Consider the following 24,666-nt stretch of genomic DNA (forward strand, 5'->3'; position numbering starts at 1 on the left):
TATGATCGCTAAGATCTTGTACTTCTAAACAGACTTAGTTTGAACAGACTGATCAACCGAGTCTGTAATTACTTGGTTGTATTTTGCACTTCCAAAGGATCATTTTTCAGATTTTATTTATTTCACAACATTGACTCATGTACAAGTCAACAATAAACTCAATAATAATTATTCATAGTTGTAAATTAATTGTGTTCTATCAAGATATAATATTTAATATTTGGGATTGTGTGCTTATTTTACAAAGATGGCGATATGTGAGTTACACTTGAAATTTTTCGCAGACTTTACGAAAATATTCCATCAAGTTTGTGTTGAAATATTATATCAATATATTAAGTTCTTGGACAGTTAGTAACGATACAGCACACTGGTGGCAATGATACCGGGTGCCAATTTTATTTTACTTTATCAGTAAAAAAGATATAAACAATTCTGCCGGATATTAAATCATTGTAGTACAACTTTAAATTTTGAATTGAAATGTATTTTGTTGTTATTTGTGTACAGGATCCAGCGTTGAGTTACGATATTATCTACGACAGTGCGGATCCATCTCATGTCCATTCCGGGGAGGGGTACGTATCATTCTTATACTGTTACTATTTATACACTTTAGCCTCCTGGCAAAGTTTATTGTAGAGAACTGTTTTATTATACAGTTACTGACTTATGTTGAGGTCAATTTGTGTTTTTATGGACCTGTAAAAAATGATATTGGCCGAGGACGCAGTCCGAGGTCAATATGTGTTTTTAAAGGTCCGTAAAAACACATATTGACCGAAACATAAGTCTATAATTGTTATATTATATGCCCTTCTCAAATGCATTCATTTGACTGGCCCATATTTCATACATATGAGAAAAAGTGATATCACAAGAGTCATTATCACTTTTGCAGGTCAATATCGCTTTTTCCGGACCCGCGCGTGCACTCATTTCGACCAATCAAATGAGCGCATTTTGTCAATGTTTTGTTTCAGTTGTGACACAAGTTGTTTGTTTGGGGTTTAACGCCGTTTTTCAACAGTATTTCAGTTATGTTACGGCAGGCAATTAACCTAACTAGAGTTCCTAGACTCTGTATCAGCATAAACCTGTTCTCCGCGAGTAAACAACACCTTCTCTACATGTTTGTTTGGGTTTAACGCCGTTTTTCAACAGTATTTCAGTTATGTTACGGCAGGCAATTAACCTAACCTAGACTCTGTATCAGCATAAACCTGTTCTCCGCGAGTAAACACCTTCTGTACATGAATCAGAGATGGAGGACGAAATGACTTGAGACATAATAACTTTTGCCAAATCGTCACAGAGAACATACGCCTCGCTCGGAGATCGAACTCGCGAAGCCAAAATCTGTAGACCTGCGCACTCCCTATTGAGCTGAGCGGGAGGACTACAGTTGTTTCGAAGTAGTTTGTGTAGAGTTGCCTGTATCAATGTTTTATTTTGTTGTAGACACAGTACAAGTTGTTCTGAGATTGCTGGTATCAGTGTTTTATTTTGTTTCAGACACGGTACAAATTGTGCTGGGGTTGCTGGTGCTGCGAAAAACACAGACTGTGTAGTCGGGGTGGCTTACGATGCTTCTTTACCAGGTTAGGTAATTATGTAGATAGTTTAGGTAATAATGTAGAAAATCAGCTCTGCAGTTGTGTCATTTTCACTTACTGACTTTGGTACTTTATGTCTCATTCACGTGATGTGGAGCAAGCTTGCGAACAAAATTCCATGTTAACTTTGTGTTTGCGAAACAGGCAGTCTTTTTTGTAATTCTTGAGTTTTTTTAGTTCTACCCAATATACCCTTTGAAAATTGTGTTTCACTGTTCGTTTTCTTAATAGTCTACCTTAGCACGTGCATCTTGACTTAACTTTAATATTAGTACACCTTGTTTTAGTAGACTCAAATGCTTTGCAGGGGAAACCGCGGGATGTGTGATAGAAATGTTTGTGAATAATATCATTATACAGTTATAGTGTTGATATTGTTGTGTAAGCGGTAAATGCTGATATGTTATTTATAAACGATTTATTGCATAAAGAACACATTTGAAAAACATACTAGCAAAGAAATAACATATCTGAATGTTCTTATGTAAGTGCAGAGGTATCCATGATTTGAGGTTTCGAGTCCACAGTCTCTAATGACCTAACACTTTTGAAATGTCCTGAATTAAGTTTTTAAACCTTGTCCAGGTTCAAAAGACATGGAGGCTTTCTCATTACTTGATGCAAAAGTTTTCATCTAGGTAAACATAAATGCCATAATGCTGACCATCTTAAAAACAAGCCACCAATAAATGCTGCATACTTAAACGAAATGCGTTTTTTCCCGTTGCTCAGCGATACGACTGCTCGACGGATACATTGGGGCAACTCAAGCAGACGAAGCGTTAGCACTGACGCACGAGCTCTCAAGTATTGATATATATAGTAACAGCTGGGGACCGACCGATGACGGAGAATCGTTTTCTGGACTGGCATCAATACAAGTGGAGGCGCTGCAAACAGGTGTTACCGAGGTACAAACTTAACATTCTGTGAACATGTCCCGAAGGCTATGCTATACAGTTTATTTGTGTTATACAAAACATTTAGCCTGGTAAACCTCCTTGTATTTCCGGTCGCTTATAAAATTATTCCCAGTCTCTAACTTAGTGCATTTACATCCAACTTGAATATAAAAGAGAAAGCCTTGGAGGGGAAGTGAGCTTCATTGAAATGTTTGTTTACTTTGCATAAAAGAGGAGCTATTTTTACGTGTGCTTCAGGTTATTGTTTTTTATTACTTTGTAGCGAAGGGGAGGGGAAAGGGTTATCTATACTTATGTTTCAGTGAATTGTTTGATTACTTTGAAGGGAAGAGGAGCTATCTATACGTGAGCTTCAGAGAATTGTTTGTTTACCTTGTGTTTGTTTACTTTGCTTGGAAAAGGAGCTATCCATATGCGCGCTTCAGAGAATTGTTTGTTTACTTTGTATGGAACGTGAGGGAAAAGAGCTACCTATGCGTGAGCTTCATGGAATTGTTTGTTTTCTTTTTGGGAACGGGAGGGGGAGGAGCTATCTATACGTCAGCTTCATGGAATTGTTTGTTTACTTTGTGGGGAATGGGAGGGGGAGGAGCTATCTATACGTGAGCTTCATGGAATTGTTTGTTTTCTTTTTGGGAACGGGAGGGGGAGGCGCTATCTATACGTCAGCTTCATGGAATTGTTTGTTTACTTTGTGGGGAATGGGAGGGGGAGGAGCTATCTATACGTGAGCTTCATGGAATTGTTTGTTTTCTTTTTGGGAACGGGAGGGGGAGGAGCTATCTATACGTCAGCTTCATGGAATTGTTTGTTTACTTTGTGGGGAATGGGAGGGGAGGAGCTATCTATACGTGAGCTTCATGGAATTGTTTGTTTACCTTGTGTTTGTTTACTCTGCTTGGGTAAGGAGCTGTCCATATGTGCGCTTGAGAGATGTGTGTTTTTACTTTGTATGGAACGCGAGGGAAAAGAGCTACCTATGCGTGAGCTTCATGGAATTGTTTGTTTTCTTTTTGGGAACGGGAGGGGGAGGAGCTATTTATACGTCAGCTTCATGGAATTGTTTGTTTACTTTGTATGGAACGTGAGGGAAAAGAGCTACCTATGCGTGAGCTTCATGGAATTGTTTGTTTACTTTTTGGGAACGGGAGGGGGAGGAGCTATCTATACGTGAGCTTCATGGAATTGTTTGTTTACTTTGTGGGGAATGGGAGGGGGAGGAGCTATCTATACGTGAGCTTCATGGAATTGTTTGTTTTCTTTTTGGGAACGGGAGGGGGAGGCGCTATCTATACGTCAGCTTCATGGAATTGTTTGTTTACTTTGTGGGGAATGGGAGGGGGAGGAGCTATCTATACGTGAGCTTCATGGAATTGTTTGTTTTCTTTTTGGGAACGGGAGGGGGAGGAGCTATCTATACGTCAGCTTCATGGAATTGTTTGTTTACTTTGTATGGAACGTGAGGGAAAAGAGCTACCTATGCGTGAGCTTCATGGAATTGTTTGTTTACTTTTTGGGAACGGGAGGGGGAGGAGCTATCTATACGTGAGCTTCATGGAATTGTTTGTTTACTTTTTGGGAACGGGAGGGGAAGGAGCTATCTATACGTGAGCTTCATGGAATTGTTTGTTTACTTTTTGGGAACGGGAGGGGAAGGAGCTATCTATACGTCAGCTTCATGGAATTGTTTGTTTTCTTTTTGGGAACGGGAGGGGGAGGAGCTATCTATACGTCAGCTTCATGGAATTGTTTGTTTACTTTGTGGGGAATGGGAGGGGGAGGAGCTATCTATACGTCAGCTTCATGGAATTGTTTGTTTACTTTGTGGGGAACGGGAGGGGGAGGAGCTATCTATACGTCAGCTTCATGGAATTGTTTGTTTACTTTTTGGGAACGGGAGGGGGAGGAGCTATCTATACGTCAGCTTCATGGAATTGTTTGTTTACTTTGTGGGGAACGGGAGGGGGAGGAGCTATCTATACGTCAGCTTCATGGAATTGTTTGTTTACCTTGTGCGGAACGGGAGGGGAAGGAGCTATCTATACGTCAGCTTCATGGAATTGTTTGTTTACTTTGTGGGGAACGGGAGGGGGAGGAGCTATCTATACGTGAGCTTCATGGAATTGTTTGTTTACTTTGTGGGGAACGGGAGGGGGAGGAGCTATCTATACGTGAGCTTCATGGAATTGTTTGTTTACTTTGTAGGGAAGAGGAGCTATCATACATGAGCTGCAGGAAATTGTTTGTTTACCTTGTATGGGGGAAAAGGACTTATATATATGTAGGCTTCAAAAAATAGTTTGTTTAACTTTTAGGGACGGGGAGGGAAAGGAGCTATCTATACGTGGGCTTCAGGGAATGGCGGATATTACTACGATGATTGTAACGCTGACGGATACGCCAACAGTATTTACACTATAGCCGTTGCCGCCATGTCGGAGACAACAGCCCCGACTTGGTACTCAGAACACTGCACGGCTATACTTGCAGCAGCGTACAGTGGGGATTCGCCAAATGCTCAAATTGTAACTATTCCAAATTAATACTATGAACTTGATTGAATATTGTCACGAGGGTTGACGAATTGTCTACGAACAAACAAATGACAAAGACTATAAAGCACCGATGTATAAATCGGTCAAAACAGTTTTACAGAACAACCATCTGTCTACCTACCTACGTACCCTCCTACCTCGTGGAAGCTTGTAATAAATGACTTTTCTTTATAAAAGCATGAGAACATCTATATTATATGCAGCATGAGGGAAGAAATATAAAATAATATTATTCATATAAAAGATATAAAACACTTACTGACTAGTTATGCGGACAATACTATTTTCACAATATTTCACAAACGATACATGGCAATAATGCTTTAATATCTAACGTACAGTAGGTTTTACAGATAGGCATTTCCAAAGACTATTGGTGGAAACTTATCATGTTTGTGTTCGTTTCCTATTGCTGAAACATTTACATCCCAATGTACATGTCCTACCCTACAGACAGTTACCATCAATACACGATGTGATGGTAGAGAAAAATAAATTACTGGTGTTTTTTTCTACTTCAGACAACTACGGGGCCTTCAGATACGTGTGTGAACGACTTTTCCGGGACTTCCTCGGCCACGCCAGTAGCCTCAGGAATTTGTGCATTAACTCTTCAAGCAAAGTAAACAGAAACTTTTAGTCGTTAAGAAGATAAGTTTCCTTTTAAACATGCTGGGTATAAAAGTACAAAATGAAAAGATATAACACAATAACAACAACAACAACAACAACAAAAAATCCATTTTTTAGTTGAACTTTTCCATTTTTATTAATATATGACTTAATATGAATGATCTTCTCGTTATTTGAATAACACACAATGCGTTTTCTTCATGTTATTTTATTTCTTGAACGTTTAAGCTCTGCTCTAACATGGAGGGATATACAACATATGATTGTAGAATATTCCATATCATCTGGTCTCCACGCTAACGCTAGCTTCTACACAAACGGAGCTGGGTACCAAGGTAAGTAAAAGGTAAATTGATATATAATTAGGTTATGTTACTTTTATGTTAATTGAAGCAATTAGATATTTAGGACACATCTCAGTCTATTAAGTCTACGATGTTTCTTTTAACCTTTTTTGAAAAGAAAGGTTTACACATCTATTGTTCATTTTTCTAATTCCTTCTTTTAACAGTGTTGCTGGTTGCCGCTATTGGTCTGTGACTCTTATTGTTGTTTGACTCGATGGAAGACCAATAGAACGATATCATCAAAGTTCTGAAATAGATCTGTTGTGTTTGGTTTCATACACGTTCTCAGTAATCGCAAATAAAATCGGACGTGTTTGATAAATGGTTATCTTGATGTCAAAAACTAGGTCTCTAGGTCAGATAATAGAAACACGCTTTCCTACGGATTTTCCTGACAAATTGTCAGAATGCTTGTCTTTGACATATCTATGTCGAGACGCTGATATATATAATGGGTTGAAATATAAGTCACTAGATCAAATCATAGGAAAACATTGTTAACAGTCTAGAGGCACTATTTACTGCAAGATCTTCATGGAAATTTGTCAATATGTTTGTTTTTATAAAACGTATATCTTAGAAACTGGGATACAATTGATAAAAGTTTACACAGTGTCTACCTTATCTTCATTTATCTTTATCAAAATGTTTATCTGTATTAAATCTATGTAATTTCAGAAACTGCATTATTTGAAGCAAAGAAAGAACTAGGTCACTATGTCTATTCATTGAAAACCTCCTTGTTAATGCTATTTAAATCTTTCTACCTGATCTGAATGAAACTTAGTCAGAATGGTTGCCTTTCTGAAATCTAGGTGAAGTCATAACCTGTCTTGAAGAGGGTCAGATGAGCAATACAGGACCTTCATGGCCCTCTTGTTTGATAAATGTTTGGAATCTGTGAAAAGAATCCAGAAATTGTATTTCAGTAAGTCATTGGTTTGGATTTGGGTTGATGGACGCCGAAGCTATGGTGGACAATGCCCCATCTTGGCAAACTGTACCTTCCAGTACCAGCTGTTCGTCAACACAGATAGACGTATATGAGTAAGTATAGGTTAGAGTTTCGAATACGACTGATCCAGAAAACTTATATCTGCGAACTGAAACTACGTCAGGAATATTGTTGATGGTACAAAAGAACAAATCAACGCAAATACAGCATTTTTACATAAGTTATTTTATAACGCTTATGACAAAGGCGTCGAATAACATGAAAATATGTGCATGTACGACGAGGTGCTCCAATTGCACTGGCAATGTACGATTTTATGCAAATTCATGGCGAACGTATTGCAGGTTTAAAATTCAGCCTAATGTAAAATGAACGCTTTAAGGGTAGAAATCTGTAAAAACGAAGACTTATACACAAGAGGCGGTACATCATAAATCATTTTGCGTTGAACTCGGTTAAAATAAAAGTTCTTATACTGCAGCGATAGTTCAGTCGAGCAAGTTAGTAACAATCTAAGATTAACGATTTAGGACGTTAGTTTACCTCTTAGACTTTGTAATGCACAGAATTTTGCGAGAGTATTTAACTGTCATGGGTGTGCGCATTATGAGTGCTTCCTTTCCGATTCTTTGTGCAATGGATGTAAGATTGTATTGTAAGTCAAGTTTTTTTTTTATACAAACGGTTATGACTTATTTTAGTTCGACAGTAAGTGAAAATATAACAAGTACATACAATGCCACACAATGCTACATCAGTTACCTAGAACATTTGGTTGTTACCATCAGTTACAAGGCTTCATATCGGGGTGATATTGAATTTTACCTAGATTCTCCCTCAGGAACTCAAAGTATACTATTCAGATCGAGATACTATGATTCATCCTCTTCGAAAACAACCTGGGATTTTATGTCAGTACATAACTGGGGCGAGGACCCAGAGGGAGAATGGACCCTGACTATGTCAGATGTCTACGGTGGAACTAGTAAGTTTAAACTTTTCATTTTAATCTTGATCAGATTGAAACGAAATGAAACTGTGGTTATTTCTATCAGCTGAATATGTCTTTCATATATGTAATAATAAATTATCACTATAGAACTTTAATTACACCCTTCATATGAAGAACTATCAATGGAGCATTGGACAGTGAATGTTCACGTTACAGAACCATAAAAACATTATAATCGCAGCACATACATCTGCTGTTGAAATGTGTGCATTTGTTAGATACCATTGTTGATAGTTTCAATGATAATTAAAGTGCTTTTTTTGATATGTCATACTATTGGTATAAGAGAAGGAACCCATTTGGCGCATGTTTATTAATAACTAGATGTATTTATTTCTAGGTATGAATCTGTATTACTGGAATATACAGTTTTACGGCACACTGACAGATCCGCTTGCCGGAACTCCTGCTGGTAAATATTTACAGTCCTAATATTTGTATTGATATTGTTTAAAACGTGTGTTGTTGTTACGGAATATCGACACATAAGATAAATAACAATCCTTTGATATGTCATGTGTTGTAAACTTAAATAAGCAGATATTTTTTGCTACAGCGGGTGCATTGGGAGGTCCATGCTCAGACTCCACCAACTGTAGCTCTCTTACCGATGGCGGCTGTCTAGAGGATGGTGAATTTTGTGTTGTTTGCAACAACGGGTACCGCGTGCTAGACATCTTTTGTAAACAAGGTAATATATTTCAGCTTCGCACCAAACACTCAACTCTTACAATATTTTTTTTAAGATTTTGAATCATGACAATTCACCAGTTATATTTAATTATGTCATGAAATGTTTTATTAACAGTGGTGTAACGATTCGACAGCATTTAGAAATACCTGTTTAGTATTCAATCCATAATCAGTGCGACAAATACTCCTTCCTGACGGGAGAGGTTGGGTCTCCATGATAGTCACAAGCCTGTTTCGTTGGGCCCTTAATGATGTTTGTCTTGAAGACACTGTGCACATACGCTTATGGTTCTTTAACCCTTACACTGCTAAATTTCTATAATGAATGTGTCCATCTTTCAATTTGGACAGTACCATTAACTGTTAAAAGGGGTGCTTACCAAAAGGATACTGACTGAATGGCGAACAGTGCAGACCAAGATCAGCCTGCACTGATCTTCTCTGGCCGTAAAGGCAGAATGAGTCGTGTCCAGCATGATAAGGGATAAGTTATTTTTACATAAATCTACAAGAGCGTGTTTGTGTTTTACATATAGTAGACGCAACTTGACCCCGATGGTTGACCTTTGCATTACAATACATAATGAGGCACAACTTATTATTGAAAAGGAGTGTACGTAAAACACGAGCTGCACGAGGAAAAGGAAATATAAATTTGCGTAAATATAGATTAGTGTATTGGAAATATTTAACTGATCAAATGTAAGTATATACTTTGATACTGTACTGTATACAAACTAATTCCATATAAATATACACGGCTACCCCAAGCACCTGTACCAGGCTCTAGTTAGACTGGCTCGAACCTCAGCTGGGAATATATCTTTATGTAGAATGATGGGTGATCGTATGTGGTAGAACTGATTTATGATCTATAATGACCGATATATTTCTGGGGAATTTCTCTAAACTACAATGAAGACAAGAGTCAACAACTTAGTGCTACACTTTTATTTATAGAATTAATCTAGGCTATATAAATCTATATTTATTCAGAATTTATTTAAATTTAAATAAACAAAGAAACTTAAAGAATAAAAGTAGAATTTTAATTATTAATCTAAAGAAGAGAAGGGAAATTAATCTGATGTTTCAGTTTTAGAGTTTTGCTATAAGCAAGTATTATGTGAGAATGATCTCAATAAACAAATGAAGCTCTTAGGCTTCGGTGACGTACCGGTTGCCCGGTACAGCCTATCTAACTAACAAAATACTATGCACGGGTATATAAATGAAATTTCACGCGCATAGTCACATGACAGGTATAAACAATTAATAATTGGATCTAACATAAACCAATGAAAATACTTTAAACATTATTATTAACAAATGAATTGATCCGTAGTAAAACACATTCGGCGAAGAAGACAATATGGCGGCGCCCATGAATTACAACAACAAATGAAACAAGAATAGTTAAAGAAAATATTTTAAGCGTAAATCTGACCTGTTACATTCCTTTCTCCTTAAATAAATTAAAATATTGCAAAATATTTTAATACGTAATGAAAAATCTATGTGAATAAGGAATGAAAGTAGATATATATTTAATGATGACTTAAGTCTTGACTTAAGTTAAAGAGTTACTTAATCATAATCAAAACCAAAAATGCAAAGAACAAATAGTCCTAAAATTAAATTATAAAGTACTTTAAAACCTACTGACATAACATTTAACTCTTAAATTATAAAGTAGTAAGTAATCACTATAGATTCTTTAAGTAACAATTTATTTATAGTTCTATAATAAAAAGATAGAAATTTCAATATGGAAATAAATCCAAAAATAACTGACAAAATAGTGTGTTCCAAAAAAACCATATAACTGTAGCACTATAAGTAAATGAAAAATAATAACGCTTGACACTACCAGTGGCTAATTTCGTCATAATAATCTAATTCAATAGGTGACATTGCATTTAGTCCATACAGTTCCACACGTTGAACATTTCTCCTAGCCTCCCTATCTTCCTCCTTCCTGTGTTGTTTTTCTCTCTCATTTTTGACCTGCCTTTCTTCCTCCATATCCCTCCTTTCTTGATGTGAGGGGAAGCGTGGCTTACTGACTCCTGCCGGGCTAATATATTTCGGATTTGCAATCTTAGACGCCTCACACAAGTGTTGTGACCCATTGCGTTTACTGTGCTGCCGAGCCTCATTACCCCTGAAGACTACAGTGGAACATTTCATACTACTGGCAGATGTACCCTTGCCCAATGTTCACTGAATCTGTCATAACGACTGAAAAATTTACCTGCTGAGCAGTGGGATACAGGGCATTCCATCCCTTGTTCCGGCCATAAAGGTCTGTCAGCTGCCTCTAACATTTGTTGAGCCATGATAACTGAAATTGGCAAGGAAAAGATTTAATTTCAAACAGAAAATATAATTAGAATGAATAAACAAAATACATACTGTTTATTTCCTTATTTTCAAACTTTCTAAAGCATTTTCATACTAATTTATACCTTATTTATTGATTTTTATTTTACATTAATGATTATATTTATACATCATCTTTTATTATTATTATTATATTTTTACATAATTTATATACATTTTATAGATAAATAATTTTTACAAGAAAGACAACTCTTTTAAAATTGTATTTATAGTTGCAGAATTTATCTCCCTTTTGAGTTTTAACTCGACATACTATTGTATGTTGATTTTTTTTTTTTTTTTTACACACAAGTATAAAGTAATACAACATAATAATCAGCATCATTAAACATAAAACAAGTTCCATGACTGGTATACAATTATAAATTTACAAGTTTCATGACTTATTACATTTACATATAATGCAATTTCATGAATTTACAAATAACATTACATTTTTTTACACAAAATTGTGCTGATATGTTTACTTTTAAAATAACTGTATTTTAAGCAATAGATTAAAAACATCTGTGCTGTTTTGAATACAACTTGTTTTAAATTATCTTTATAGATAATTTTAGTCAGGACTATACATTTGTCTTGGTTTGACGCTACGTTCCCTTCTGATCTTGGAACAAATGGCACTGTGTAATCACTACTCTTAGATTGACATGTATCTGTCTCTTTTTGAGAAATGTCAGAATTCGTGACATCATATATGACATCATCTACAATTGTGACATCATCATTCACTTCATCAGGATCAATGGTAAGGTTATCTTCTAACCATTCTCAGGTCTGGGAAATACCCTCATAAGGCTTAAGGTGATCAACATGGACTACTTTTTGCTTTGAGTCCTTGGATTTTTGTATCCTGTATGTTAAGTATGTAAGTTTTTCAATAATTAGGTATGGACCCGTCCACCCCAAACCTAATTTTTGATTTGCAGTTGGAGGATACCATCTCCAAACCCAATCACCAGTACAAAATTCTCTTGGTTTTAAGCCTCTATCATAGTATCGTTTCTGTCTAGTGGCAGATATGCCTAAATGATCATGTGCGAACAAGAAAGCATCGCGCATTGTAGACTTGACCCACTCAATGTATTCAATGGGACATTCAATGTCATACTGACCAGGAGGGGGACCAACCATTAAATCAATGGGGTACTCTATGTTTCTGCCTAGCATGAGTAAATTTGGTGTACATCCTGTACTGGAATGTTCAGTGGCCCTATAAGCTGCCATAACATAGGGGAGGTGGTCATCCCAGTCTCTGAAATTTATTTCAGAAGAAACAAAGCTGGTTAACATTTGTATGAGTGTTTTATTACAGCGCTCTATCATTCCATCTGATTTTGCGTTATAGGGACAGGTATGTGTTTTTTCAATTTTGCAAGATATCACACATTGCAGAAAATAAACGGGATTCAAAATTTCTCCTTGGTCAGTATGTAATTGTGCAGGAAAACCATACTGAAGGAAAACGTTGGTGATAAGTGTGTCAGCTACTGTATATGCAGTTTGATCAGGAAATTGCAAAAGCCATCTTCCACTTAGTAAAGTAACAACCACAGACAATTATGTATTCATTGTTGTTCTTTGTAAGGGTAAGGACCTAAAATATCTACAGCACAAATTTCCATAGGTCTGTAGGCTCGAATCTGCTTAAGTGCTGATTTACCTTTACCAGGACCAGGTTACAACGTGCACACATTTCACAAATGACGAACCCACATTGCAATATCTTGATTCATACCAGGCCAAAAAAACGGCGCTTAACAGCTTCAATTGTACGGTCTCTCCCTAAGTGACCTGCATACCTTTGACAATGTAAATGCTCAAAAATGTGCTTTCTAATCTTATCAGGGGCTACCAGTTTGAGAGAACCCTGACCACTACAGTCTGTACTTTTGAAGTAAAGAAGGTTTTTATGAACTTCAAGCACTTCCCAGTTTTGCCATAATTTAATTGTATCACAATCTATGATAGACAATTTTGATTTTTCAGGTTTTTCAGATTGTTCTTGTTTAAGTCTGATAATTTCTTTTATGGCTACATCACTTTCCTGTAAATTTATCAGCTCTTGATGAGACCAGCAGTTTAACCAATTAACCTCAGGATTTGATAAATCACAAGTAACATTTGCACTGACTGAATTTATGCATGAGCAAGGACTGCTGAAATAGTACATGTCACCTTGACCTTCACAAGTTTTAGTCTGTGTGTGTACATTGCATTGATCTTGCTGAATGTTATTTTCATCTTTTGACTGTACTAAAGATTTTACTCTTGAGCTTATTTCAGTTTCATCACCTGGCTTGTTTGAAGTCATATCTGCATTTTGATCATTTTAATGCTTACAGTTTGTGCATTCCGTACAACCATATATGTTACAGCGTCGTTTAATTTGCCCTTGTAAGACTATCTGCATTCAAATGTTTTGAACCTTCACGGTACTCAATATCCCTACTCATATGCTCCTAACACATTAAGCCAACGAGCTATTAAGCCTTCTGGTTCTTTGAAATTGTGTAAGTGAATTAAGCTTTTGTGATCAGTCCTGATAAGAAATTCTTCCTAATAGGTAATGTTTGTAAGCTTGTACAAAATGAACTACAGCTAAAAGCTCGCGTTTTGTGACACAATAATTCTGTTGAGCATTATTTAATGTCTTACTACCGTACGCAATAACTCGTTCTTGCCCATTTTGTATTTGAGAAACAATACCAGAAATGGTTCTGCGCTTGCGTCTGTATCTAAGATGAATTTCCAATTTCATGCGGAAAAGCAAGAATTGGGCGGGCTTATTAAGGATGCTTTTAACTTATCAAAAGCTAACTGCTCAGCATCTCCCCATTTAAATTTTGCCTTTTTCTTGTCAGCCTAGTGAGAGGTAAAGCAATCGCTGCAAAGTTTTTGATCATTCTCCTGTAATAACCACAAATTCCTAACCTTGATTTTACTTCATGCTTATTTCCAGGTACTGGCCATTCTTTAATACACGTTATTTTTGAAGGGTCAGATGTGATACCTTGACTTGATACTTGATGTCCTAGAAATACTATCTTAGTTTGAAAAAGTTTACACTTACTAGGTTTTAACATCAATTTGCTTGTCTGAACCTTAGTAAGACTAGTCTCAGGTTTTCAAGTGCTTCATAAAAAATTTGCCCATAATACAGACATCATCCAAAGAAACTAGTACTTTATCAAAACCCAAAACCACTAAGACAGCCTCCATCAGCCGCTGAAAAGAAGCTGATGCGTTTTTTAATCCGAAGGGGACGACTCTGAACATAAATTGACCACGTGACGGAATTCTGAAACTAGTTTTTGGTGCATCAAACTCATTCAGTTTCAATTGCCAATATCCCGAAGCTAAGTCTAGACAATGGTAAAAATGGCTGTTTGCAAGTCTATCTAGAGTTTCATCAATCCTAGGTAAGGGATATGCATCAAAGATTGTCACAGAATTCAAGGCTCTCAGATCCACACAAAACCTGACAGAGTTATCTTTCTTTTTCACTAAGCAGATACCTGAAGACCAAGGAGAATTACAAGGCTCAATAACTTTTTTCTCCAACATTTTATCAATTTCTTCATCAACAACACCCTGTAAAAAGTAAAGGTATTCTTCTTGGTTTACAACTGAACTGGCTTAGCATTTCCGGTGTAAATGAAATGTTCTGCAATATCTGTTTGACCTAGTTTGCCATCAGGTCCGACAAACACATCTTGAAATTGCGTTAATAATTTTTCAACCTCAACTTTTTTTTTTATCAATGGTTGAGGTTAATGAATCAACCAAGGGTCTTAAATGCTCAGGTAAAGTACTTCCAGTACTTTGATCTGGAAATGTCTCATTGCCAAGAAATATCTCAGTGACTGGACTCATGTTTCCCATAATTGTGTTGATTTTTATTCTGAATGGAGAGTCATTGACATTCATAACTGACAAAGTAAGATTTTCATCACATGTGTCTACTAATGAATGTGCAATATAGATTCCTTTGCTAATAAAATCTCTGGAGGGATCTAACATATTTATCTTATTTGTATAGTTCCCATTTATATGAGCTGGTATAAACATCTCAGACTGAGCTGGAACAAGTACAGATTCAGAGATTTCTATTCTAGCACAACATAAACTCTGATACCTGTGAAGTTTGACTTTGCCGAGTTTTGTTTTTAAAAGGCGTTTAGGTATTTTCAAGCTAACATCATACCATTCAAAGAAATCAAGACCTAAAATGCCCATCGTTTCTTCCACATTGGCGACATACACATCTAGGGTTACAGAATATGTTCAATATGAAACACAAGTTTACATTTACCCTTTATTTGTAAACTAGTACCATTTGCAGACGACAATGTTTCATTGACTGGGTCTAAGTTTGGTTTATTTTTCATTCTGTCATATGCCTTACTAGATAAAATTGATACAGGACTACCTGTGTCAATAAGCATGCCTCCTTTAATTTGATCAAAGAAACATTTGACATAGTAGCATGAAGAAGTTTGCGGGCTCTCTTTATAATCTTCATTTGTAATTGTAAAGGTACCACTTTTAGATGTCAAGTTCTCATTTTGAATCATTTGTGAACATCCCTTATTGCTTTTACTACTTGATGAACAACCCTCTGTCTCAACAACATTCAAGTTTCCTTACATGCAACTTTCACTATCAGTTTTTGAACTGATTGGTCGACCCACACTATCAATACTATTAAGCTGTTCTGTCATACAGTTTTTATTTTCAGTTTTTGAGCTCTTTAAACAGCCCTCATTCTCATTTGTCATATAACTTTTATTTTCAGCCTTTGAACAACCCTCATTCTCAGCTTCACCTCTCTGTCTCAAAATTTCTGTATTTTGCAAACTTTTCTCTATCATAGAAACATTCATATTTGTTGAACAACCCTCTTTATAAGTACAATCCGACCTTGACCCTTGACTGTAATATGTCATTATGTACTGACTTTTGATCTTTTACGAGTGCGTTTGTACTGCTACTTCTCACACTGTGTGTTTACGGAGGGGTTATTATAATTTCAGGTATACACTGATTCGCAAGCATATTTGTTGAACCTGCAGGAATCTGCGATTCCGAATTTTGCTTGGAACAATCTGACTTTTTATTTTCTGGCCAATTTGAAACAATATTGACTGAATTTTCGGCCACAAACCCAGTCTCAATTAGTTTCCCTGGTACGATTGAGGCTGTGTTTGTGAGTAAAATTCACGTCCTTGGAACTTTGGTCCGTATCATTGTCTTGGTTGGGGTCCCTGTGGGGTATAATAACTATATTGCGGTTGAATTGCTGCTGGGTTATTATAGCAACGTGACTCTACATGCCCTTTCTTATTACAATAACCACACACAATATCCGACCTTCTACTTGGGCCTTGTCTCGGTTCGAACCCTTTACGCTGTTGCTGTGCATTTGCGCCGTACGGTTGCACAGGATCGGTCCTTTTTGGGCTTTGATTACGTTTTAAAGCGTTACCTGTATATACGACAATTTTCAGTCAATTTTTTGTCTAATTTTGATCAAGCAGAGAGGATAACAACTTTTGTAAATCATCTAAACTGCAATCCGCTTTAAGATTTTTCGATCTAAGGGACGCAACTTGATCTTTTTTCTAACAAGGATGATGGAGTTGTCTCCCTGACTTCAGAGTTTTCAGGCTTCGAATCTTATCTACTGAACCCTGTAAAGCACAATACTCAACGGCTGCACTTATTGCCTTATCTAACGAGTCAGGATGTAAAAACTGAACACGTTTTCGTAAATCAAAATTGCCTAATCCGTGGATGTACTGATCAATTATACATGTTTCTAGCGCAGTACTAGGCATAGACGGAAAAGCTTTTTGTCCTAGCTTACGTAATACATATCCATAATCGGCAACAGATTCACCCTTTAGTCTTTTCCTAGTTTGAAATTCACACCTGAAAGCTAATTCTCTCTCCTGCAGGGAAAATCTTTGAGTCAGTACTTTCTTAATTTCAAGGTAATCCTGGTCACGGCACCAATGTACCAGGCTCTAGTTAGACTGGCTCGAACCTCAGCTGGGAATATATCTTTATGTAGAATGATGGGTGATCGTATGTGGTAGAACTGATTTATGATCTATAATGACCGATATATTTCTGGGGAATTTCTCTAAACTACAATGAAGACAAGAGTCAACAACGTAGTGCTACACTTTTATTTATAGAATTAATCTAGGCTATATAAATCTATATTTATTCAGAATTTATTTAAATTTAAATAAACAAAGAAACTTAAAGAATAAAAGTAGAATTTTAATTATTAATCTAAAGAAGAGAAGGGAAATTAATCTGATGTTTCAGTTTTAGAGTTTTGCTATAAGCAAGTATTATGTGAGAATGATCTCAATTAAACAAATGAAGCTCTTAGGCTTCGGTGACGTACCGGTTGCCCGGTACAGCCTATCTAACTAACAAAATACTATGCACGGGTATATAAATGAAATTTCCCGCGCATAGTCACATGACAGGTATAAACAATTAATAATTGGATCTAACATAAACCAATGAAAATACTTTAAACATTAATTATTAACAAATGAATTGATCCGTAGTAAAACACATTCGGCGAAGAAGACAATATGGCGGCGCCCATGAATTACAACAACAAATGAAACAAGAATAGTTAAAGAAAATATTTTAAGCGTAAATCTGACCTGTTACACACCCTTGATTTCTACAATGTAATAATCGATATGAATAATCAGCCTAAGGTCAACCATCGCGGTCAAGTTGCGACTACTAGTGGACGCAACTTGACCCCGATGGTTGACCTTTGTATTATATTACATAATAAGGCACAACCTATTATTGAAAAGGAGTGTACGTAAAACATGAGCTGCACGAGAAAAAGGAAATATAAATTTGTGTATAAGGAATTAGCGTACTCACAGGCACTTGGTTGCACTGATAGTATTTTTCTTATATTGGCCTGTACCTACTGTTTGTTGGTTTTAATACGTGCACCAGTGCTCCCTGTATTCAAAAACATTATTTACTGTAAGTGAATCCCTTTTATTAAAAAAGTTAAAATTTTAGGTTTTGGTATATTATTACATATAAAGTATGCCTGATGAGGCAACGGAAGTGTATGACCGGTGTATGACGGGTAATGAAAAGGTTTTGAACCACTAAATTATTTCCGGCTTTTGAGCGTTGATCATGACTGTTGTCTTTTTTTAAACTATGTAATAAAAATAAATTGGTTACACAAGGTCAAAAACAAGCTCACAACATTAAATTATAGAAAAAGAACTTATTCACAATGCACATGTCAGATATTTAATTTATAAAAATTGAAAATGTATTTCTGTATGAAAGGTAGGTATACTTCATAAGTGGCTGCAGGCAGGTAATCTCTCTCTCTCTCCCTCTCCCCCCTCTCTCTCTCTCATAATGTCAAGTCATCTCTCGACTGATAGAGACATGGGATACACGTCGACTTGCTAGTTATGTTGAAAAAGAGTTCTAAAAGACTGATGGGTCCGACATCAGCTGAAATGAAAAGGCTAAAGGAATGTTAGCATTGTAAGTGTGATTAAAAAAGAACAAGCATTCAAAGATAAAAAAAAACCAATAGCACTCTGGTCTAGTACATGTACTTTATGGTTGCTACAACCCCTTTGAAAGCTTCAAGGTCAGGGTGGTCAAGATTATTCCACAGTACATCTGAAACTTTGTGGTCAGGTTATTCCACAAGGTCAAGGTTATTCCATAGTATTACTTGGGTGCAAGATGGTATATGCATATTCTAGCTGTTGACGGACAAGTATTTGTATGCTTATGTTTTGACGTTTTCGTTTGTTGTTTGGATGATTATGAAATTAAGCGTTTATTAGCATTTAAAGATATTTAAGTGATATTTTACATCTGTCACACTATTTTGCTCTGACAATTAACTATAAAATATAGCCATGGAGTAAATATTTGGTTTTGATGACAGCTTTGATTTTTGTGACATGTAGTGCCTAATTTAGAAGGATTAAACTCCATTTCCCACTATTTTCCCATTGTTCTAGCTTGTTAAGATTTTCCTGGAGGATTTTGTTTCCATCCACAGAATTGATATCATAATAAGGTATATGTATACTACATTATCGTCGGCAAAGTGTCGGATTTGGGACTTGATTGGAAATGGGAGATCGCTAATATAAAATAGAAAATACTGAGGTCTAAGGATGGAACCTTGTGGAAACCCAGATGCCTTTAGTACTTTTTTGAAATTTCGCCCTCAAAAACTACAAATTGACTTTCTATCAAGTAGAAATGCATAATACCACTTGATGACTTGTGGACAGACACCATGATCTTAACAAAAGTCTTACTGAAGTCGAGTACAATTAAGTCAGTTTGTTTACGACTGGAAATGCTGTTAATCAGCTCACCTATTAACTCAATTAGTTGAGTTTTACAATATCTCCTTCAGAAACGCCATGTTGGAGGTCATAATGTTACGTTTAGAAAGGTGAACAGAGACATCGGAGGCAACGATGTGTTCTAGTGTCTTACACAGTGAATGATATAACAGACAATTTGCCAAGTCATGCGTGTCCCCCTTCTTGAATAGAGGGCAAACAAAGTTCCTGGAGGACAACTGGACAAAAATGGTCTGGTCCTGCAGCTTTGTCTGGTTTTAGGTTAGCTAGCAATTTGAGAATATCCATTTTATCGATGGAAATTTCAGATATTATGGAGGCAATGTTCAGAAGGCTATGGAATTTTAAGTTTTTGAAGTCAGTTTTAAAGTGGTAATTTGTTTAAATACGGATTGATAATTTTAAGTTTGAAAATGAAATAGATTATTACAGTGTTTGTGGTCTTAAACCAGTGAAATGTCAAAAAGGTTATTCCATAACCCTACTTAGTGCTGGTAAGTAAATATTTACACAGACTATCATCACAACTGAGGAGTTACATTTACATGCTCTTCACCAGTGTGGATTATAAGTCCTGCTTTGGTGTAGAAATCTTTCGCTTGAAGAATTTATCCATGTACATGGAAGGTTGGTGGTTCTACCCAGGTGTCTAATGAAGTTATACCTGAAGCACACCTTATGTATTCCTCCAACAACATCAGATGTTTGAAAAATACCATGTCAAGAGACAAGAAAAAACAACTGTACAGCAATAGACCAAATCAGTTATTACCATTCATAATCTTATCATGTCCATAACATTGCGCAATGATACTTATTTCCACTTTGGTGATTATTACATTTCACACGGACTTTATCGTAGACCCCTTTGTAAAATCTCAAACTTTAAACTAAAATAAAGGTATTAAATCCATATACTATTTGAACAAAACTTCAAAGTTTTGTTGTTTGTAGCATCATCTGAAGCATGTGCAGTGAAAAATCTTAATTTGATATCTAAAATAGTGTGATATTTATTTCTAGTCATTTTATTTTCATTGTAAATATACTTCGTTATACCCAAGTGGAAACTGGCAGGTTCTCGAAAATGCAGCTCTCTGACTGGTCAGTTAGAACCCCTAACGTACGGTGATGTCATGTTAAAATTATAAATTTCTGGAGGTCCATCATGAATTCTGTGAAAAATTGTAATGATAGTTCTTATACAATCTTTGTCGATGTGTCTTGTGTTATGGTTCTGGCTCTGTAGGCAGAAAGCGACATGTACTCCAGTTCGTTTTACAGTCTGTTCCATTGATCTGTTTTAGTAATACAGAGTTAATATTTAATATTAACGCATGAAATAAGTTAGGTAGTTCTCGTTACCACGCCACGATAAATTAGTGGCTTACTACCGTTTGCAAAACCAGTCGACCGTAGTTCCGTTGCCGATAATGGCCGATAATGGCGGAGTGCAATACCTTCACTTTATATCTATCCTTAGACCAAATTTTTAAGATTCTTTAAAAAGCGAATTTTCGACATACCATCAGTGCAACCAAGTGCCTGTGAGTGTACTGGAAAGATTTAACTGATCAAATGTAAGTATATATACTTTGATACTGCACGTATACAAACTACTTCCATATAAATATACAAGGCTACCCTAAGCATCCTTGATTTCTATAATGAAATAATCGATATGAATAATCAGCCTAAGGTCAACCATTGCGGTCAAGTTACGACTACTTTTTTTTATACACAAGCATACATACGCGTTGCTATGATGCTGCGGTTTAGGGATGTTGTTTATTTGGAACATTATCCATGTCGTTTTACAATTAAGATTGTGGTTGAAAATAGTTGACCTTGGAAGTAAGTCTGGGTTTCTGTTTTATGTTTTTGATGATAACATAACTATATTCATTCCAAGTGTACGTACATTCACGTGTACGTACAATGCACGCACAAAAACGCACATATGAGCCGCGCCATGAGAAAACCAACATAGTGGGTTTGCGACCAGCATGGATCCAGCCCAGCCTGCGCATCCGCGCAGTCTGGTCAGGATCCATGCTGTTCGCTGTCAAAGCCTATTGCAATTAGAGAAACCGTTAGCGAACAGCATTGATCCTGACCAGACTGCGCGGATTCGCAGGCTGGTCTGGATCCATGCTGGTCGCAAACCCACAATGTTGATTTTCTCGTGGCGCGGCTCATATTATTTCTATTATGTTATACATTGTGTAATGCAGTTTGAAAAACATGTTTTAAATAGATGGCCGGCTAGGCGGATATTGTGATGACGTTATCCCATGTGCCACCAGCTCCTTGGAGTGTACAAGCAATGTATGTAAAGTAAAGCAGACAGGTATGTTAACACAATTCATCTACTGGTTAGGAACCACTTTCCGGACAGGACCAGTTTCCGGACACATGCAATATCCGCTTTATTTCGTTGTTATTCATATTATTGTTTTATCTAGAACATTTAGATGTTTGTTCTTCATGTCTACAACAAACCATTATTTTATAAGGCTGTATAATGTTTGGGTTTTTGATGATAACTCACCTGCGTTTACGAAACAACTTTCTGTCTTAACGGGGCATGAAGATAGCATTGCGCATGCGCAGTAGTTCACACATGCCGAGATATCAAGTGTGGAAGAAATAATCAAACTACATAATGATTGTCTGCTGATAACTTGTTCTACTTTTAATTTCACGCTAAATGTTACGTAAAATGCAGGGCTGTCGATTTTTGCACTAATTTTATTCTATTTTTATTGGAATTATCAAGGATTCGTGTTAGACGAAATTCGAGTTTTTTATAGTCAACCTCGGTTTGCTTTCGTAGCTGCTATTGAACGTCGGGTTATGTTTCAAGTGCAATTTTGAAGAGATGAATGATTAAAAAATGTGTAGAAATAGTTTAATTACTTATTTTGATATCAAATTAACAACAAAACACCGTCAAAATATTTGTCCGGAAATTGGTTTACCTGACGGGAAAAATACCTTATTTTAGTGACCCCATTTGAGGCCCCACGGAACCCATATTTTACGTCACAATGCGATGCTGATTACAACATCGGATGTAGAAGGGGCTGAAGTTTGTGCACTGTGGACTTCATTTATGTCAAATATTTTTTTAAGAATTAATGGAGCCGAAATATGAAAATGTGTCCGGAAAATGGTTCCCAACCAGTACATGTACCTTAAATTAGGGACATCCTCCAAATGTAATCGACCTGGCAGTGATGCTCAGATTCCTATTAAGAACATTTCTAGTCCTAATTCAGAAAGAAGTCATATTTTTGCCGAAAATAATAATTAAAAAAAACACAAAAAAAAAAACAACATTTAATTTGAATCATTTGAGGTTGGCAGCTATTTCTGTGTTGATTTCAATGTTTACTAGCTAAAACTAATTGCATTGTATATCACTTTTCAATTTGGAGATCCATATATATAAATGTTTTATCTTAATTAATGTACAGTTTGCATGATGATACATGCACAATATATTTTCAGACGACGGAGGCAGTAACACAGCTTTGATAATCGGGATCGTCGTTGGATCTGTAGTTGGTATAGCATTACTCACGGCTGTAGGATTCCTGGTTTACAAACTCCTATTTTCAACAAAAGCATCGGCAACTGTCGCTCCAGCGCCACATGGTGACCCGCCCCCATATTCCTCTCAACAGGGAGTGTTTTCGGCCGCTGAGACACCGTCAAATACATCTTTTCAGCCTTCAGCCCATCCAGGCACATTGCCGCCTCTACGTTCAGTGCCTTAACCTTTGCTTTACTTACACATTGCAGCTGTATATTCGCTACAATGTTTTTGATGCATTGCTAATTACGGCTGTGAAATGAAACTATTTTATTATACTCTTTTATTATATGGTACCATGTTTTTAATGAAAACTATATTTATTCATCTTTACTTATCTTTATCTGTGATATGTCAATGCCAGTTGTTTTTGTTTTAATAAATCACACGTTTTAAGCAAATCACTGATTCTGTTGTATTGCCTATACTGTAGCTGGCATGCTTCCTTGTACAATTTACTTCCGGACATTGAAAATGCAACAGTGGGCCACTTGGTTTTTTACCAGGATTGCAAAATAATTACTTTTATTTTTTTTGTATCAATAAATCTATTTTATTACATCATGAAATAAATTTCAGATATTTTGTATTAGATTTTATGACACCATTAAATGAATTATTGACTATAAAAAAGCATTTCCCCAAATGCTGTTTTCAAGGGCAGATAACTCTTTTTATGGTGTCATTAAATCTGGTGATCTATGACTTTCATTACATATCTTTGTTTCTTAGATGATGGTCCTTCAATATTCAAAGTTTGAAGAAATTCTATTATTGGGAAAAAATTCTCCCATCTCATATACAATGACTGCTAGCGTCATTTTATTATTACCTTTTAGCCGTTTTAGGACATCACAAAATACATTTAATGATATTACAAAACGAATTAAGATAATCACAAAAATAGCGAATTAACAGCAAAATGGCACCCCTTAAATACTTTACATGTGCGCACATTTCAACATATGAAATTTGATACGTACACGTAATATGTAAATGTACACATATATGGACGTGCACGCACTTGATATACTTTTTATACGTGCACACTTACATTTTTAGTTTCAAGAGGCGTACAAGTCTACGCGTAGTTAGAAGAGAACTTAAGTAGACAAGTGCAAATTAGTATCAATTGTGTACTTACATATACGTGTGCACGTACAAAAATATATACATGTATGTTTATAGTTAGCGTGCAGTCATACTTTTATCAGTGCAAGTCTTTCGAACCAGTGACGTTAAGATTGACCATAACCAGCTATTATGATGATGCCACACCCCTGTGATATGTTCATTTAAAGGAGACACGTGGCTGGGACATGTATATTCAATAACGGACCAATAAAGTCCAAATTGAAATATTTGCTATAAGAAGGCAAGAACTGTACTTATGCCACTCCAAAGTGTACCAGTTATGCAGACTGTCTGCATGTTCTGCTCGTTTAAATCTGTACACACCTTCCGAGTAGTTTTTTTTCAACGACGTAGCTCCGCATGTCTAAGCTGATAAACCTCTTCAA

General features: G+C 36.2%; 1 protein-coding gene across 1 annotated transcript; it reads left to right on the forward strand.

The window, feature by feature from the left end:
- Positions 1-467: 467 nt before the first annotated feature.
- LOC123547817 (furin-1-like) lies at positions 468-23,639 on the forward strand. Its single transcript, XM_053524120.1, has 12 exons — positions 468-578; positions 1,516-1,601; positions 2,349-2,527; positions 4,855-5,064; positions 5,616-5,716; positions 5,956-6,062; positions 7,004-7,121; positions 7,731-8,014; positions 8,382-8,453; positions 8,598-8,732; positions 21,806-21,898; positions 23,062-23,639. The coding sequence occupies exons 1-12, from the start codon at positions 484-486 to the stop codon at positions 23,328-23,330; spliced, it is 1,749 nt and encodes a 582-aa protein (XP_053380095.1). The 5' UTR covers positions 468-483; the 3' UTR covers positions 23,331-23,639.
- The last annotated feature ends 1,027 nt before the right edge of the window (positions 23,640-24,666 follow it).

Source organism: Mercenaria mercenaria, chromosome 15, assembly GCF_021730395.1.
Source record: "Mercenaria mercenaria strain notata chromosome 15, MADL_Memer_1, whole genome shotgun sequence".
NCBI classification, from domain to species: Eukaryota; Metazoa; Mollusca; class Bivalvia; order Venerida; family Veneridae; genus Mercenaria; species Mercenaria mercenaria.

Bases quoted from the DNA above. Each gene is read 5' to 3' on its own strand.
- LOC123547817 (XM_053524120.1), top strand. From the start codon at position 484: ATGTATTTTGTTGTTATTTGTGTACAGGATCCAGCGTTGAGTTACGAT. The intron at 7,122-7,730 runs GTAAGTATAGGT...GACTTATTTTAG, and splicing joins ACACAGATAGACGTATATGA to TTCGACAGTAAGTGAAAATA. The intron at 21,899-23,061 runs GTATGTTAACAC...ATATATTTTCAG, and splicing joins ATGTAAAGTAAAGCAGACAG to ACGACGGAGGCAGTAACACA.